The following is a 17,098-nucleotide window of genomic DNA, read 5'->3' as shown; positions in this document are numbered from 1 at the left end:
CAGAGAATGCAATTCTGAGATAAGAGAAGGGCACTACAGAGGGGACAGGGTACCTGGGCAATACAGGGAGGGAGGAAGGCGGTACAGAGAGAACAGAGTGTCTGGGGAATGTAGGGAACAGGAAAGGCAGTGCAGACATGACCGAGTACCTGGGGAGTATAGGGTGGGAGAAAGGAGATACAAAGAGGACAGAGTACCTGGGCAGGATAGGGAAGGAGGAAGTCGGTACAGAGAGGATGGAGTACCTGGGAGGTATAGAGAGTTGGGAAGGTGGTATAAGGAGGACAGAAATCCTAGGGACTACAGTGAGGGTGAAGGACATTATGGGGAAAGGGAAAGGCAGTGTCGGCAGGAAGGCTCTAGGGAGTATAGGGAGGGAGGAAGGCTGTATAGAGAGGATGGAGGCAATATTGTATATAGGGAAGAGGAAAAGGATTATGGAGAGGATAGAGGCTCTGGGGCATATAGAGAGCAGGAAAGGCAGTATGGAGGTGTCGGGGACCAAGAAGACTCTGAGCAGCCCAAAGGCCATGTCGTGGACCACAGCAGTCTGGACAGAAATTGTGAAGCTCCTGCGCTTGCCATCTGGTCCTCAGGAGATGGTAGCGTGAGTCTGGGGTCAGGCGCCTGCCGTACACAGTCTGAGATGCAGGACATGGACTACAATGAATGCAGGGAGCTGGTAGGAGCAGCCCCAGGGCCCAGGATGCCATCCAGGAGCAACGGTGGAGCAGAGTGCTCAAGGATACGCACGGGCCGGATGGACTGGAGCGACATCTGGGAGCAGGAGGCCAAGGAAGTGAACAGGGTGGGCCCTGTACTGCAGCGAAACAGCTTCTACAGACGGACGGCTCCCAGTGCCCTGCGGCACTCAGAGTTTGTGCAGACCAGGAAAGAGAAGCAAGGTACGTGGGAAAATGCTGGGCGGTTGACTTAGGTATGCCTTTTGGGGCAGCACCAGGACTCTGGGAGCAGGTATGTGGCCAGCACAGCCAGACTCTCACGGGAAACCCTGGGGCTTGCTGAAATAGGCATGACCATTGTTAGCCCTTTGTACAGCTGTCTGTGTTCTGCCAGGGCTCTTGCCTCCATTTTGATGAGGCCCAGGTGGGAGGGAAGCTTAGGCGGCACATCCCATGACTCACTGCTGTCCTTTCAATCACACTTCTATCTGCCCTGAGTATTTTGGGTACACCCTAAAGACTGTGGCCCTGATTTGTCTGCTCTATCAAGGCCTTGAAGAGGTTCCTCATGGGGCAAAGAGTGAGGCCCTGGGGTTATTCACACTGCCTGTTTTACTTTGATAACCCATCTTGGATGGATTCTATGTGTAGGAACCAATCCCTGACTCTGCGGAGGGCGAGTGTGGCAGCCGTTTACAGGCAGCATGAAGCAGGAAATAGTGGCAGTTGTAGCACTCAGATGAATAGAGGGCAGGTACTTGTAGTTGTGTGGTTACACGTGGGCAGGAAACAGGGACACCTGCAAGTTGGGGAGCTGTCACAGCAGCCCCTGCATTGCCAGCCCCTTGGTACCACAGTAGTCCCTTGCCTGCTCTACAGCAGCTGTGTGCTGGATCCTGGGTGCCTGAGCCATCCCAGGGGCTCCAGTCCCATCACTGGCACTCTGGAGCTGGAGAGTTGCCAAAGCTGGAAGGCTGAGGCTGTCTTGGCATGGGCAGAATTGTTCCGTTGACACTGTCATTGGGACAGTGTCAGCCGCAGACAACTTTGTGGGGCTTGGCTTGTTGTTGCCAGGATATTTGTGTGTGTTGGGGGACGGGCAGCAAAGTGGTGGGGCAGAGGGGATGAAGGAGCCCTTCTTGCTGGACTGGTCTCCCCATTGGGCAGGCGTGTGTCTAACAACATGTTTGCTTCTGCACACTTCCTACCTGGGTCTGTCTTAGCACGTGTGTGAACAGTCCATGAAAGGGGGTTGAAACACAGAGGAAAACGGCACTGCAGTGCAGCAGCCAAAGAGATGGCAGAGCTGGAGGCTGTGGCTGCCTGTCGGCTTAGCGTGAAATCTGTCCTCGGGAGGTATTTGACTAAGCAGGCTCCGCCGGCTGCATTTCTGCACTCTCAGCCGCCCTGGTAGGGTGGGACTTTGCTCAGCTGTGTCCCCAGGGCGAGGGAGGGGAGAGGCTTTGCAGTGCCAGGACGTCCAAAGGGCAGCAGGGAAGCGAGGAGGAGCCAGGAGCAGTGGGGAGGGAAACGTCCCACAAAGCCTTGGGAGGCTGGAGCGGTGAGTGCCTGGCCAGCTTTTGCAAGAATCCAGGGGATAGACTGCGATGGTGGGCGAGAGCCTTCACTCTGATGCTATATGAGATGCTGTGTGCACTCAGGCTTGCACTGGGAGAGGTTGTTGGATTTTTTTCCCTGCTATGGCAATCTCAGAGTCACCGATTTGTCTGTGGAAGTTGCAGAGTAGGAGGCACTGACCATCAGGGCCAGTGTCCTGCAGCAGGAAGGGGAAGAGGGAGGCTGCAGGTGTTTCAAAACACTGTCCATCCTGTCGCCTTTTTCTGGCTGCAATTCACTGTTGTGTCCCTCCTCCTGCCCTGCTGGTCACAAGTTCCTCCTCCTGTCCAGAGAGACACAGAATTTAGGACTAGAAAGCCCCAGTGGAGATGCCATGGCCTGATCTTTTCCCTAAGTGGGGTAATTCTACTTACCGATTTCTCTGCAGTGCAGCCTGGGGCCAGCTACTTGGTTATAGCATCTCTTGTGGGATGACACTCAAATGTTTCTGCCTGCTGCATCAACAGAAGGAGAACCCACCTGTCATAGCTTTGCTGCTTAGTCACCATCACTCTTAAAGCTTTTACATACTAGCATATTTTATTTCAGCTCTGAACCCTAACCTTTTTCTACTAAATTAGAGCTTTTTAGTTGAAGGATTTTCTTCTCAGGTAGGTACTGTAATGAAGTAATTTATCGGTCTTCAGTTCTTTGTAGTGAATAGTCTCAGAACACTCATGGCAAAAACTGTCAGGCAGACCTCTCAGTGTTTATTCTTCCTGATACTCGCTCACTTTTCAGCTCAGACTCTTTTAAAATAGTGGATTTGAGAGCTGCATGAGGCATTCTGAGTGGGTATCAGCACTTGCTGGCAGAGAGATGTACCTTGCTGCAGTCCTGTGTACTTGTTCGAGGACCCCCCAGTCTGCTGCTGCAGTGCTCGTTTTTATTGTTTGTCTGGATTTAGCTTCTGCTGCGTGGTCTCAGGAGTCTGCCAAGGCTGAATTCACTTCTATAGGCTAAAGTTCTTTGTCATGGCACCTTTCTGCTGCACCCCCTGCTTCCTCCTAAGGAGCAATGAGACACTGAATCCAGTGTGTTGCTTTGGTGGATATATTGTTACAGTCTTATTACCAGCGTCCAGAGTGAGAGTTTTCACCCTGACCAGATCTTGCTTCTGGCAGCCAGTTTAGCCTTTTGCTCAGATTAATTATTCCCTGCCCTAGTTTCATCCCCCTTTCTTCCCATGGCAGGCAGTGGCTCCTCCCCTCCTGGCGTCCACATTCTTCAAATATTTGCAGCTGGTTTGTTTTGTCCTGAGTCACTGCTTGACTCTGCTGAGCTGTGAGCCTGGGGTAGGGCTAGCCTCTGGCTGGGTGCAGCTCCCACATCGGAGATCTGCGCTGACCAAGCCAGTGCGAAGGGTTGTCCTTGGCGGTGATGGGCAGCACGTCCCTCTTCAGACTGTGTTAGCAGCCTGTGTGCCTTGCGAGGGTGTGCCGCGAGGGATGCTGGCAGGTGAGCCCTGGCAAGGAGGAGTTTGAGGGGCAAGGCTCACCCTTTGGGTGAACCCGCCAGCCCGTGCACGATGGGCACGCATCCCACTGGATCTGGTCTTCATGGGTCAACTCTGCTTCCAGAGTGGGGCAGGGAGTAAACTTGTAATTATGTGTATGTTCCTAATAGGAGGTTGAGCGATAAAACTTAGAAGTTTTAATTAATTGGAAGAAAGTCAGTGACAGTGGCATTTCTGAAAAAAGCAGCATGAGCCCTGTGACTGCAGCAGTAAAATCACAGCCTTTGTGTAAAGGACAGAGATGTGGGACTGTGCTCCACCTTGGTGCCTCACTGCCAGGGGCTGGGCTGTGAGTTGGTGTTGAATCTCCCATGGGTCTGCAGGGAAACCAGCAAAGCTCAAAAGCAGGCACTGCTGGGAGGCTGTCACAGACCATCAAACCAATCCAGAGAGCCAAGGACTTGGCATAAATTTGCCAAAGGCAATGGAGAAAATTATGTTGTTGGAGGTTTTAATTTAGAGGTGCAGATTGTGGAGCTTGCACAACCTACAAGAGAACAAAATTTGAGTCTGAAAATTATGATTGAGAATGTAATGTTTGGAAATGTATTTCTGAACGCCTGCTTGGCATCAGTGTCATGGGTTAGCATGAATTTGTCAATGGGATGGAATTTGGTTGCTTTGTTAGAAATACCAGTGTCATTCCTGCAGGCTAACAGAGCCCATTCCAGCTGTGCTGTACATCCTAGTGCCTCCAAAGTTCATGGGCATGAGGACTCAGATTGAAAGGTAACAATTAAATAGAAAATCTGTGAAATAAAATTAAGGTCTGTTTAAAAAGCATTTACTAGATGACCTAACCCCACAGTTATGAAATGGGTGGGTTTACTTAAATGCTTAATAAGCCTCATTTAGGGAAAGCTGCTATTAGACACACAGAATGTGTGACAGACAAGAAAAAATAAATTGATGGCAATCCATAGAGATGGTATGAATACAAAAGGTGAGGGTTTTAAAATTTGCCAGAAACATGTCCTAAATTATACATATTGGTCAGATAGAAGAGTCAAATATTTAAAACAAATTCTGTATTTGAAATTTTTGAGCTGCAAGTGTTTGAAAAGAGGCAGGACAACTTTTGAGGTCCTTGCTGAAGGAGGTTGCCAGACTAGTGATAAACAGCAGAAGTCCTAAGAAACTTGGCAGCATAGTAGATTATGCAAATCTTGAAATATTCAGAAGGAGAAAGAAGGCCAGAGGAGAATTAATTTGTGTAAGTTTTCAAAATAATACAGATACTGATGTGGTGCAAATGAGTAGAACTGGCGGCCAGCATCGTGCCAGGGCAAGCAAGCTGAGCTGTTGAGTACTATGGGCTTAAAACCTGTGCAGGGAAGGTTTTAATTTCCCTTACGCAGACAGAGATTTGAGGCTTGCAGGGAAAGGGTGCTGTGGAGCTGGCAATCTCACAAGTGTCAGTGGAAGCCTTGCAGCAGGGCACTCTCTGAGAGGACCTGACCTACATTTACTTGCCTGGGGTGTGCTCGGTGGAGCGTGGGGAGCTACTGTGTTCACTGTCAGCACTGGGTATCCCCGACTCAGTGTTGGTGACCTCGAGCCAGACACACTGTGTGTCTGCAATTTAGCCATGCCTAAAGCTGAGAGCACAGCAGGGTTGTTTGGTGGCACAGTGAACTCCCAAGATATCCTGTACAAAGCTTCATTTGGTGGCATTTTGCCTTGGGATAAATGCAAAATTCTATCCTTTGCTCTAGGAAAATGTAATCTTTTCCATTTGTTTTCCCAAATGCTGCTGCATGGTTCACTTCTGGCTGTTGTTCTGGCCAGTCTTAATTTTCAAGATTTCTCCCAGACCACCTCATGCCTGGTATCAGCTCACCCGCCCACCTTACCTCGGTTTCACACAACTCTTTGCATTTCAAATTAACACCTTCCTGCTTCTTCCAGCCCATCTCTTGCTCTCCTGCAAAACAGATACCATTCCTTAAAAAAAAATATATCCTTCTTGAACTCATTTGTTGCTACTTTCTTAACCCTTGGGCTGCAGATACCTGCTGACACTGTTATCTAGGTGTTTCTTTGTGCTTCCTGTCCATTTTTCTTCCTTGTGTCCTATTCAGGCTCCAAGCACTGTGTGTCAGGCAGGATGCCTGTTGGGTGTTTGTGGAGAATCTTGCACAGTAGGGCCTGGTCTGCTACTGAGGCTTTGTAGATGCTTTGGAAAGGCAAACAGCAAATGTTAACCACAGTGGCTGCTCCTACGGCTTCCTTGCAGACTCCTGCTGCATTTGAGTTAATAAAGTTCATTACTGATGACTAAGGCAGCCATTGACTTAGCTGAAACCAGCCTTTTCCCTTACTCAAGGTGGCTGTGATGGGGGTAGTTTTAAGGACATTTGCTAGTAGGAATCAGCAAAGCCTGCTCTTCCCAATAATTGCTTGTTAACCGAAGTGCTGGATGTGCCACTAAATCCTCCTCCATGGAGCTGGCCCTCTTGGCTCTCCCCAGGCTCGATTTCAAGGCAGGGAGCAGCGATGCTTCCTTAGAGAGACGGGCATCTTCCCTCCCATGTCGAGGACATCCTCTGAGCAGGGTTGTACCTAGGTTTCCCATTTGCTATGGCTGAGGGGGTGTCTGGAATGATTTTGAAGTTGCTTTTTCTGCAAGAACAGCTGTTCAGCCCAGATAGCTGTGAAAAGTTGCTGTTTGATGCCGATGCTGCTGCTTTGGAATGGGAAGGGTTTCAGCTAGTTGTGGCTGAGTCGGTGTCTCATCTCAGTGGGGTTTCTTTTCTTTCCTGGGTCGTTTCAGTGCAAACACCCCAGCCTGGCAGAGCAGCGGGCAGGATGCTTAGGCTGGGGCAGCGATTTCCCACACCGCCGGTTACTGCCATCGCTGGGCAGGGTGAGGCTGGAGGCTGCCCAGCACCTGGCTGGGAGCATGGGATCCCTTGGGCTGGGTACGGTGGGTGCCGGGGTGGCAGGATAAGTCCCAAACCCTGCTGGTGTCCCGGAATCCCTCAGGCTGATCTGCTGTAACCAGAGAGGTCAGGGAGGTGGAGATGTAGAAATGCCTGTCCTGCAAAAATATTTTTACAACTGTCTGAGCTGGGCCATGCCCACGACTCTAATAAAAATCCCAGTGAGAGAGAGCAGCTGGGATCTGTGCAAGGTGGCATTTTCAAATCAGCGTCTGGCCTTAAATCAGGTACCTGCAGCAGACTGGGGTGCTGCAAGGGGCTCGGGTGTCCCAGGGGCCTTGGTTCTGCAAAGCACCCATAACGCTGGGGAGCCCGGAGTATTTCTGTTTCGGAGCCCTGTTCTTCGGGGCCAGACCCTGCCTCGGAGGGGTGTCCCAGGGAGGTGCTGGAGCGGGGCTCTCCTGGATTTGGGGTGAGGTATGCTGCTGCCGGGGGTTTGGCCAGAGGGCACACGCTTTTCTAGGCGGGCAGGTGTGGCTGAAAGTGGCTAGAGCCCAGGAATCTTCTGGGGGTTTAAGTGTCTCCACGAAAACCGGAGGGGGCTGGGCGAGCGTGGGAACCGCAGGTGGGACAGAAAACCAGGAGGAAAGCCGGCTGCCGGGGGCCCGGGAGGGGGAAGCTGCGGGCAGGGCAGCCCCGCTCCGAACCCCGGGCTGGGCTGGGCGCATGAGGTCTCCCCGGCGCATCTATCTCTCGGGGAGCATCCAGCTTTCGGAGGTGCATCCGTCCCGCGGGGAGCATCTAGCTTGCTGGGAGCATCCGTCCCTCGGAGGAGCATCCGTCCCTCGGGGTGCATCCAGCCCCAGGGAGCATCCATCCCTCGGGGGTGCATCCATCCTGCAGGGTGCATCCAGCCTTCGGAGGTGCATCGGTCCCTCGGGGAGCATCCAGCCCGCTGGAAGCATCGGTCCCTCGGGGGTGAATCCAGCCTCGGGGGTGCATCGTTCCCTCGGGAGCATCCGTGCCCCCCGGCCCTTGCACGGCGCTGCCCGCTCCGGGCTTTGCCTCCCGCAGCCCCATTGTGGGCGGCCGAGGCGCTCGGCCATTCAGATGGAAATGCCCAGCGGCTGGAGAATGGAGACCCTGTTCCCAGCCTGAGGGGAGGGGAGCGGGGCTCCTCTCCCTCCTGCTGCTGCGGGGACAGGACGAGGGGCTGAGCCCGGCCGCGTTTGTGCTGCTTGCGTTTGTGCTGCTTGGTGCAGCGAACCACCCTGGCCGGGGATGGCCTCTCCGGAGAGGTCCTGCCGGGGACAGTCCTGCTCCCCAACAACCGTGTCGAGCGGCCTTACAGGTTGCACGTGGCGCTGTGCGGGTGCTTGTGTGTCTCCTGTCCTTGTGTCCTCGCTGGAGGATGCTGATCTTGCTTTCTGTCTTGCAGAGATGACTCTCCTGTCCTCTCAGACACCGTCCTTGGAGACATCCTCGGCTGCTACTGAGAGCCCAGAGCAAAGGATGCTGGAGAAGAGGTCCAAGGTTATTGAGGAACTGCTCCAGACAGAACGGGACTATATCAGAGACTTGGAGATGTGCGTAGAGAGGATCATGGTGCCCTTGCAGCGGGCACAGGTAGGAGTGAGGGTGAGCTGCCATATGACACTGGTGAGATGGGGTGAGGATATTGAATCCGCTTTGTTTGTGGAAGTGGCTGAGCAGCAGCACGGGAGCCCACAGAGGAAATTTAGCTATGCTGAGGGGAGCAGGATGGTTGTATCTGGTTTGGGATTCTGCTGAGTTCTCACCATTGCTGAGAGCAATGGACCTGACAGCAAGTGTCACAGATTCATTTCCTGAGGCAGAAAATGTTCCTCTTTGTTTGGTTTGTAGGTTAAATTCATTGTCAGGAGAAAGAAAGTATGGGGTCTTGGTGTGGGGTGGGGTTAGTGGAGGAGAGAGAGAATAACAGGTGAACAGGGCCAGGAATTAAATTCCTGGGAAAGAGGAGGACATTGTGTTACAACACATAAGGGGTGACAGTTCCAGGGCATTGGGGGATGAGGGAGTGAGTACAGAAGTCACTGTGATGGGAGGAGGTGGCACTGAGTGACTGCTGTGAATCTGAAGATACTAAAGGGTTGCAGGAAGGCAGTGGGGGCTGTTGAGTCTGACTGGGACATGTTTCCCCATCCAAGACATCTCTTTTCTTATTCCCCAGATGCAGAACATAGACTTTGAAGGTCTTTTTGGAAACATCCACGTGATAATTACCTTCTCCAAGCAGCTGCTATCCACCTTGGAGACTTCAGATGCTATTGGTATGAATTCTGGTGTTACCTTTGCTCAGAAGGCTAGGCTGGGCTTTGCTAGTGGTGGGGCAGGCTAGTTTAAATGCTGGGAGAGGACACTGGGGCTGGACTTCCTCCCTGCTGGTCCCTGTCACTGCTCATCAGTCCAGCAGCCAAGCCAATGAGATCTGCATTGCCTCATGGGTCTCTGTGCTGAGAAACATGGTGTCTGTGGCCCTCTGTGGCGACTTTCACCAAAGGGAGCCCCAGTCCTTGCTCCTGTGCTGCCAGCTTTTGCCGCTCAGGCCCTTGGCAGCCTGTGCCTTTGCTCTTTTTGTGGCTCTAGTGACCAGTGTCCTCACTCATCATCCCTGGGAGAGACGGATTGACTGAGCTCTCTGTACTCGTGGGTGATGAGGGGCTGTCCTGATTGCTCTAGTGACACTATCTTCTCAAGCTGTGTGTGTGGAAGGGGACACTGGGTGTCTCACTGTGAGACACACCAGTGTTGGAGGTAGCTGGGGACCAGGAGACACTGAAGCCCTGCTTTGCTGCTGTGTACAGGGCCAGTGTTCCTGACACAGCGTGCAGAGTTGGAGAGTGTCTACAAGGTGTATTGCCAGAACCACGATGAGGCCATCACACTGCTGGAAACCTATGAGAAGGATGAGAAGATACAGAAACTACTCCTGGACCTGCTGGATAGCCTCAGGTGGGAGCCTTTGAGAGTGCTGGCCACCAGGCTGGGGTAGGGGGTTCAGTCTCCAACATCCCTGCCTGTCGGCCAGCAGTAGTTACACAGTTCAGGTGGTGACTGGAGAGGGGCTGACTGTGTCACTGCATAGTTGACCTAGCTCTGGCTTAAGATAGCCCCCTGCCCCAATGCACAGGTGCTGGGACACCTGTAGGCCCTCTTAAACTCTGGGCACAAACCACTGAGATGGCATGAAAGAAGATGGCATGAAAGAAGGTGGCTGAGGACTCCTGTTCCTCAAGCCCTGCCTCGATGTGGCTGGTGAGGAAGGAGCTGCTTTGCCAGGCTCAGTGACTGCCAAGGCTCCAACTCATGGAGGTTTATGCCTCGGGAGCTGCCAGTGCCAACTGCTGCTCGGGGCAAACAGGGATGCCCACTGTCCTGGAAGCATCACTGTGGGATGGGGCAAAGGTGCTGGCTGCAGAACTGTACGCCTGCCGCCCCATTAACCGGTTGCTTTTCTTTGCTTTTTGGCACTCTATGGGCCGGCAGGAGCCTGTACAGTGAGTGGTAAGTGCATCCTTCCTGTTAGTCCCTGCTTGTCTGTCTGTCTTGGCCTGGCTGCTCACTTGTAACTAACCTCCTGCCACTGCAGGGTGCATGTCGGGGTGGCCTAATGGTGCCTTGTAGGGGCATGTCTGGGAGGAGCAGGGTATCTGTGGCGCGGTTGCAGCAGAGGCAATGGTAGGCAGCACAGGTGATGAGGGGAGGAGAGGTCTCGGGCAGGAAGCAGATTTGGGAGAGCAGACCTGGGCAGTTGGGTGGTGGGCCAGAGTGAAGCAAGTGGTACTGTGCTAGGTGTGAGACTGTGTGTATGTGGGATTTCGTGGTGGGTCTGGTGACAGAGAGGATCCTGCCTGGAAAGGGTCACCTGTTATGAATGAGGTCTGTAAACCTGGGGTTCAGGAATGCAGTGAATTTAGAGATAGGGGTGGCGTGACCTGTGGAAAACAGTAGATTTGGAGTTGTTGGTGTTCTGGGTCTGGTTGGGGTTGGTTTGAGGGAACAGGATTTATGTGGCTGGGCTGGACTTAAACCTGCTGCATCTCCTTTGTCCCAACTTCCCAGGGGCTGCACAAACTACATTAACCTGGGCTCCTTCCTCATCAAGCCAGTGCAAAGGGTGATGCGGTACCCACTGCTGCTGATGGAGCTGCTGAGCGCCACCCCTGAGGCTCACCCTGACAAGGCACCACTTACAGCTGCTCTCCTCGCAGTCAAAGAAATCAATGTCAACATCAATGAATACAAGCGCCGGAAGGACCTGGGTGAGTAGCTGGATAGAGCTGAGAGCAAGGGACAGGAGTGGATGTGTTGGGGTGGTGTCTGTCAGTTCCTGAGCGTTAGCTGGCAACCACAATCCTGAAGGGAATCTGTCCCCAATAGGCTGTACCCTCGCAGCAGGGCAGTGGAAGAGCTGCGCTTAAAAATCTGACCATGAGATACAATGTACACAGTACGCATCTGGCTTTAGGTATTTCTTTTATACAGATATATGAAATGTACACAGTTGCTGACCACATGGCTATTGAATTAAATCAGCAGGGAATTAATCTGCTAGAGCAGACTCTGTCTTACCAAGATTTGGAGAGTAAGCTTGAAAGTAAATCTGTAGACAGGACAGAATTGCAGAGGTGCTGGTTGCAAAAGCCATCTAAGATCTCCTGTCTGACCTCCTGCTCAGAGCAGGATTGTCCCAAACATTGGTTCTGATCAGCCATCATTCCCTCCAGCTGATTCTCACTGACCCCCAAGGATGGAGATTTCACAGCCTCTCTGATGTCCTGTCCCAGGGTTGCACCACCTTCATGGTGAAGCTGTGCTCCCTCATCCACCCTCAAGCTCCCAAGCTGCCATGTCAAGTGGTTGCTGCCCCCTGTTCTATTGCCTGGCACTGCTGAGAGGAGTTTGGCTCCATCATCTTTTTAGCTGCCCTTCAAGTAGCTTCCAGGTGCAAGCAGATCTCCCTCCACATCCTCCCAGCCAGGCTGAGCCTGCCCAGGTCTCCTTGTGGGGCCTGAGGTCTCCCTGTGGGTTAGGTGCTCTGGTTCTCCCACACCTCTTCTGACCTGGGGGCACCAAAACTGGACAAAAACTGGATGATGGATGAGGTGGGATGATAATGTGGGGCATTTGGGGCTGCAGAGGCTTGGAGAAGGGGAGAGCCAGCAAGGCAATTGTTGAAGAGACATTAAGACAAGGGCATTGTGCTGTCAGGGGTTCTGATTTCTACATCAATCTCTTTAGTTCTAAAGTACCGGAAAGGGGATGAGGATAGCCTCATGGAGAAGATCTCTAAGCTTAACTTCCACTCTATCATCAAGAAATCCAACCGTGTGAGCAGCCACCTCAAGCACCTCACAGGCTTTGCACCCCAGGTAACGTGCATCAGCTGCCAGGTACCCTTATACCCTGTGATGCTTCCACAGTGGTACCTGCTGTCCCCCCCTACCCCTTCCCTAATGAGTACCTCTGATCCAGGCCAGCAGGCAGAGTGAGCTTAGGATCTGAGCCACCCATCTCTGCTGCCCAGCTTGTGGGTAGGAGGCACCACATTTTGCTTTCTGGCAGGTGCTGGAATCCTGCATTGCCTCACTTGAGACTTTTTTCTCTCACAGCTGAAAGATGAAGCCTTTGAGGAGACAGAGAAAAATTTCCGGCTGCAAGAGCGGCTGATCAAATCCTTCATCCGAGACCTTTCCCTGTACCTGCAGCATGTCCGGGTGAGTCAGTCTGGGTGTGATGCCTAACCCAGGGGGCTCAGCATGCACCGTCCCTCCCGCCTGCATGGTGCATACCTGCAGTGCCCCGGGACAGTGCTCCTGCCTTCAGCCTTACCACGGGGTGGTCTTTGTGGGTCTGGGCTGCCCTGGGAGGCCTTTTCTTCTGGGCAGCAAGCAGGCTGTACTGACTGTGTCCTCCTGGTGCAGGAGTCAGCCTGCATGAAAGCACTTGCAGCCGTGAGCATGTGGGACCTGTGCACAGAGAAGGGCGGTGGGGACTTGGAGCAGTTCCAGAAAGTGAATCGGCTCATCAGCGACCAGCTCTTCTCTAACTTCGTGAGTGAGGCTGTGCTCTTGTGTGCAGAGGGCATCCCTCTGGGGCCCTCCCTGCAGGCTTGCTGCAGATGGGCAGCCCCTGTGAGGCTGTGAGGTGGGGTAACACAGCCTGAGAGAGGCGTAAGCACTCCTGTTTGGCTCTTCCCTCCTAAGAACTTTGATGCCTGTGTGTTTATGATGTGTATTGAGCACACCTGTTAGATACACATTTTTTCAGCCTTACCTGCAATGTTACATACACTCTGTATGAGTGGTTCAGGTACTTCCTATAGCATTACTCACTCTGGCACATTTATGTGAGATTATAGAGTAATTCCTGTCAAAAAGGACCTCTGGAGCTTTGGTGGGTGCCATCGGGAAGATGGAACCTGTGCTGTCCTGGGGAGGTCCTGTGCTGGAGTATGAGCTGCTGATGTTCACCGCACAGTGACAGGGAGCACCTCGTCTCACTGCTCTCTGCATCTCTGCCCTCCAGAAAGAGCGGACGGAGCGGCTGGTGATCTCGCCTCTGAACCAGCTGCTGAGCATGTTCACGGGGCCCCATAAGCTGGTGCAGAAACGCTTTGACAAACTCCTTGACTTCCACAACTGCACGGAGCGAGCAGAGAAGCTGAAGGACAAGCGAACCCTGGAGGAACTGCAGTCAGCCCGCAACAACTATGAGGCCCTCAATGCCCAGCTGCTGGACGAGCTGCCCAAGTTCCTGCGCTTTGCCAAGGAGCTGTTTGCCAGCTGCGTGCGGGGCTATGCCGAGGTGCACTGTGACTTTGTGCGCCTGGCCCTGGAGGAGCTGAGACCCCTGTTGTTGGTGGGTTCCTGGAGTACAACCAATGCTCTGGGCTCTGTGCAGCGCTAATCTCTGCACAAGGCTTGTCCACAAGCCTCTCTGGGACTTACCCTGTTGTGGGGGAACCTGCTGCTTCAGTTTCAGGTCCCAAGTGCCTTAGGGAGGGCTCCTGTGGGATGCTGTCAGGACAGGGATTGTGGGGTCATGATGCAGTTGTGCATTGGCAGGATGCAGAAGAGCATTTGCCTCTGAGAATCTTGGGTCACACGGTGGGGGACCACTCAGACCTGGGTCCAGACAGGGCTACAGATCTGGGCCTGATGCAAGTCACAGATGCAGCTGAGAGCCTGGCTTGGCCTGAGAGCCCATGTGGGCTTTGCCGGTAGCTCTTTGCCACTTTTCTCAGCAGCTGTCACCTAACCATAACACCCAATCCTGCTCTGGTTCCAGTTGCTGAAGGTGTCCAGCAGGGAAGGGAATCTCATTGCCATCTTCCAGGATGAGCATAGTCGAGTCCTCCAGCAGCTCCAGGCCTTCACCTTCTTCCCCGAGTCCCAGGCAGTTCCCAAAAAGCCTTTTGAAAGGAAGAGTGTGGAGCGACAGTCTGCCCGGCGGCAGCCCGTTATAGGCTTGGTGAGTTCCCTCTGCCCTTATCTCAGTACTTGTAGGAGAACCCAGGACGACTGCTCACACACATCTTGTTCCTTTGCAGCCAAGCTACCTCCTGCAATCAGATGACATCCGAGCTGCCCTCCTGGCCCGCTATCCACCTGACAGTCTCTTCCAAGCAGATCGCAATTTCAATGCTGCCCAAGACCTGGATGTCTCGCTGCTGGAAGGAGACATCGTGGGTGTCATCAAGAAGAAGGACCCCATGGGCAGCCAGAATCGCTGGCTCATAGACAATGGGGGTAGGTCGCTGCTCTCTGCCCTCGCTGCGACTCCCCTCCTTTGGTCCTCCTGCACCCCAATCTGACTCCTTTCCTCTCCTCTCTGCAGTGACCAAGGGCTTTGTGTACAGCTCCTTTCTGAAGCCCTACAACCCACGCCGCAGCCAGTCGGATGTCTCCATGGCCAGCCACTCTTCCAATGAGTCAGAGCACAGCAGCTCCTCTCCCCACAGCACCACCATGTTGACATTCAGCCCCAGTGGGGTGGCTGTCACCTTCACTCAGAAACCCCTGCAGGACTCAGGCTCCCCGGCAGACCTGTACCAGTCCCCACAGGCCCCCTCGGAGACAGAGTCCCCCTCTCTGCCCCAGCTTGGGTCTGGTGACAGGACAGCCCCGCTGGAGGCTGGGACAGTGACATCTCAGCGTCGCTACAGCCGCCCTGAGCTGGGCTGCAGCCCCGGCTCTCGCAACGGGCACCCGGCCAAAGCACATCTCAGGCCCAAACCCTCCATGGAGGACAGAGACTCTGGGCTGGAGAGCAGCGAGTCGGAGGGCAACCAGGTGAGCCCTCAACCACCCTGGGGGGCTAGGGAAGCTCACCCCCTCGCTGAAGTGTGGCCTGAATCATCCTCTCCCCTAGCAGCAACCAGGAAGAGGTGGGAGGTGGAGGCTGCTCTGTCCTAAAGGGCTGAGGTGGAGGATGAGACCTTTCCTCCCAGCAATGGAGGTGCAAATGCAGAGAACCAGGCTGCAAACGGGTGGGGGGCAGCTCTGATAGGCCTGCACGGGGCTGGGACTCACTGAGGAGAGGAGCTAAAGCCCAGCTTTGTGCCTTGGTTTTCTGCAAAGCACTGTGCAACATGACAGCGAGGCTGTGTGGGGTTGTGACCATCCAACTGTTGTTCTCCTTCTTTCTCTACCTGGCAGGTCTATTACGCTCTGTACACCTTCAAAGGCCGAAACACCAACGAGCTGAGTGTGTCAGCTAACCAAAGACTCAGGATCTTGCAGTTTGAGGACATCACAGGCAATCAGGAGTGGTGGCTGGCTGAGGCACATGGAAAGCAGGGCTATGTGCCCTCCAGTTACATCCGGAAGACAGAGTACACGTGAGGCAGGAGTCTGCACCGCGTGCCTTATTCCTGCGGGGACTGCCAGGGGCCCTCGAGGGGCTGGCCAGCTCTGCAGCCTCCACTGCTCACCCTGAGGCTACATTCTTCACAGTCGTGCAGCGCTCCTGGGCCCCACTATGCTGACTGCCACTGGGAGGAGGATGGGTGGACTGGCAGGATGCAGGAACAGGCAGCTTGTGTGAGGGCACAGGCGAGTTCACCTGTGCTGTTTGAGCCCTCTGTGTCCAGCCAGGAGCAGGGGAGCAAAGCCTGGGGCCATGGCCTGGGAGCATAAGGCTTGACCAAAGCTGAGGAGCTGCTGTGGGTTTAAATAGTGGAAGGCTAATGCTAAGTTTCTGGCATCTATCTTTAGCTGAGTAGTGTTAAAAGCAACGCAGGCCCTGTGAAATCGTTCCCTGTGCCTTCTCAGCAGCAGAAGCCTGGTCTCACCAGGATGGGATATCTACACGCTACCTGGGGAAGCAGCTATAAGCTTTACTGGGAGTAGTCGAGTTCCAGGGCTGGGATGGGCCCAGCCTCTGAAAGTCCCTGCAGCTGGGCCCCTAGTGGGTGCCTCATCCCTGTGCTTTATCTCCCACAGGCTTGGGCTTCTCCAAGCTATGCTACTACTAGCCATCAGGTTCTCATCTTCCATGTGAGCCGGAGGCCTAGAATGCCTTCTTCCCTTGTCAGCACAGTGTCCCCAGTGCCCAAGACCCATCTCTTCACTGACATCCTCACCTTTTGGTCTGGGATAGGGCAGAAGGTGAAGCACAGGCCGTCCTCGAGCCTGTTTGGTTTTTGGCAGGGGGCAATGCCGAAGTAGGCTGTGACCAAGATTGTGTCACCTGCATTTTCCTGCGGGCCACCAGAGCCAGTGCTGACATTCTGGGAGAGCAAGGCCTGCCCTGGGAGGGATGTGGTGCCCTTTGGGGTGGTGTTTTACCCGTTGCTGCCATGCCCTGAAGAAGGGAAGCTCCCTTTTCTTGGGGCAATGTTTATATCCCCTGTATGCTGCTCTGTAAATAAAGATTTGTCCTTGTGTATAGGAGATGCCTGTGGAAGTGTTGGGTGTGCTGGGTGGAACTCTGGCCAGTGCTGGGCTGCAGAGCAAAGCTCATAGTCTTCATCCAGACCCTGCAGGGCCAGGAATAACATGGACCCTTAGTGGTTACTGATGAACCCCACCTATGTTTTGTGTGTGTTACACATATCTCCATCAGTGTAGCAGGCACGCATGTCTTCACCTCTCCAGCTTCTCTCCACCACAGTGGGGTTTGTAGTCTGGAGCTGCAGCCTGAAGTCTGCCCCACCAGTGGTTACTATAGCGCCAGGGATCACCTCATTTATTTGCACTGCAATCACAGGGAGCTGTAGCCAGAGGGAAGGCAGGCCCTGGCTTCTCCACCTCCACTGCCAGTGAGTAGTGTTGATGCCTGGGCATAGCTGTGCCACTCTTTGAATTCTTCACCCATGTGTGCCTGCTTAACCCATATTACCACTTCCCCCACAT

General features: G+C 53.7%; 1 protein-coding gene across 4 annotated transcripts in view; it reads left to right on the top strand.

The window, feature by feature from the left end:
• Positions 1-16,628, top strand: part of DNMBP (dynamin binding protein) — a 33,534-nt gene extending 16,906 nt beyond the window's left edge. The window contains exons 1-14 of one of the 4 annotated variants that reach the window (XM_069864021.1): positions 259-905; positions 8,137-8,324; positions 8,911-9,010; positions 9,545-9,692; positions 10,227-10,244; positions 10,803-11,002; positions 11,982-12,112; positions 12,353-12,457; positions 12,665-12,793; positions 13,269-13,601; positions 14,031-14,213; positions 14,293-14,491; positions 14,580-15,034; positions 15,401-16,627. In XM_069864021.1, coding sequence (XP_069720122.1) covers positions 647-905; positions 8,137-8,324; positions 8,911-9,010; positions 9,545-9,692; positions 10,227-10,244; positions 10,803-11,002; positions 11,982-12,112; positions 12,353-12,457; positions 12,665-12,793; positions 13,269-13,601; positions 14,031-14,213; positions 14,293-14,491; positions 14,580-15,034; positions 15,401-15,586 — 2,634 coding nt within the window. In that variant the 5' untranslated portion in view covers positions 259-646 and the 3' untranslated portion in view covers positions 15,587-16,627. Of the gene's footprint in view, positions 1-258; positions 906-3,700; positions 3,759-8,136; positions 8,325-8,910; positions 9,011-9,544; positions 9,693-10,226; positions 10,245-10,802; positions 11,003-11,981; positions 12,113-12,352; positions 12,458-12,664; positions 12,794-13,268; positions 13,602-14,030; positions 14,214-14,292; positions 14,492-14,579; positions 15,035-15,400 lie in introns of those variants that run through there. The other 3 variants (XM_069864022.1, XM_069864019.1, XM_069864020.1) reach the window with 3 other exon arrangements.
• Positions 16,629-17,098: the final 470 nt, after the last annotated feature.

Source organism: Phaenicophaeus curvirostris, chromosome 9 (genome assembly GCF_032191515.1).
Source record: "Phaenicophaeus curvirostris isolate KB17595 chromosome 9, BPBGC_Pcur_1.0, whole genome shotgun sequence".
In the NCBI taxonomy this organism is placed as follows: Eukaryota; Metazoa; Chordata; class Aves; order Cuculiformes; family Cuculidae; genus Phaenicophaeus; species Phaenicophaeus curvirostris.
The sequence above is the reverse complement of the archived record's forward strand: the minus strand, read 5'-3'. Positions and strand labels throughout refer to the sequence as shown.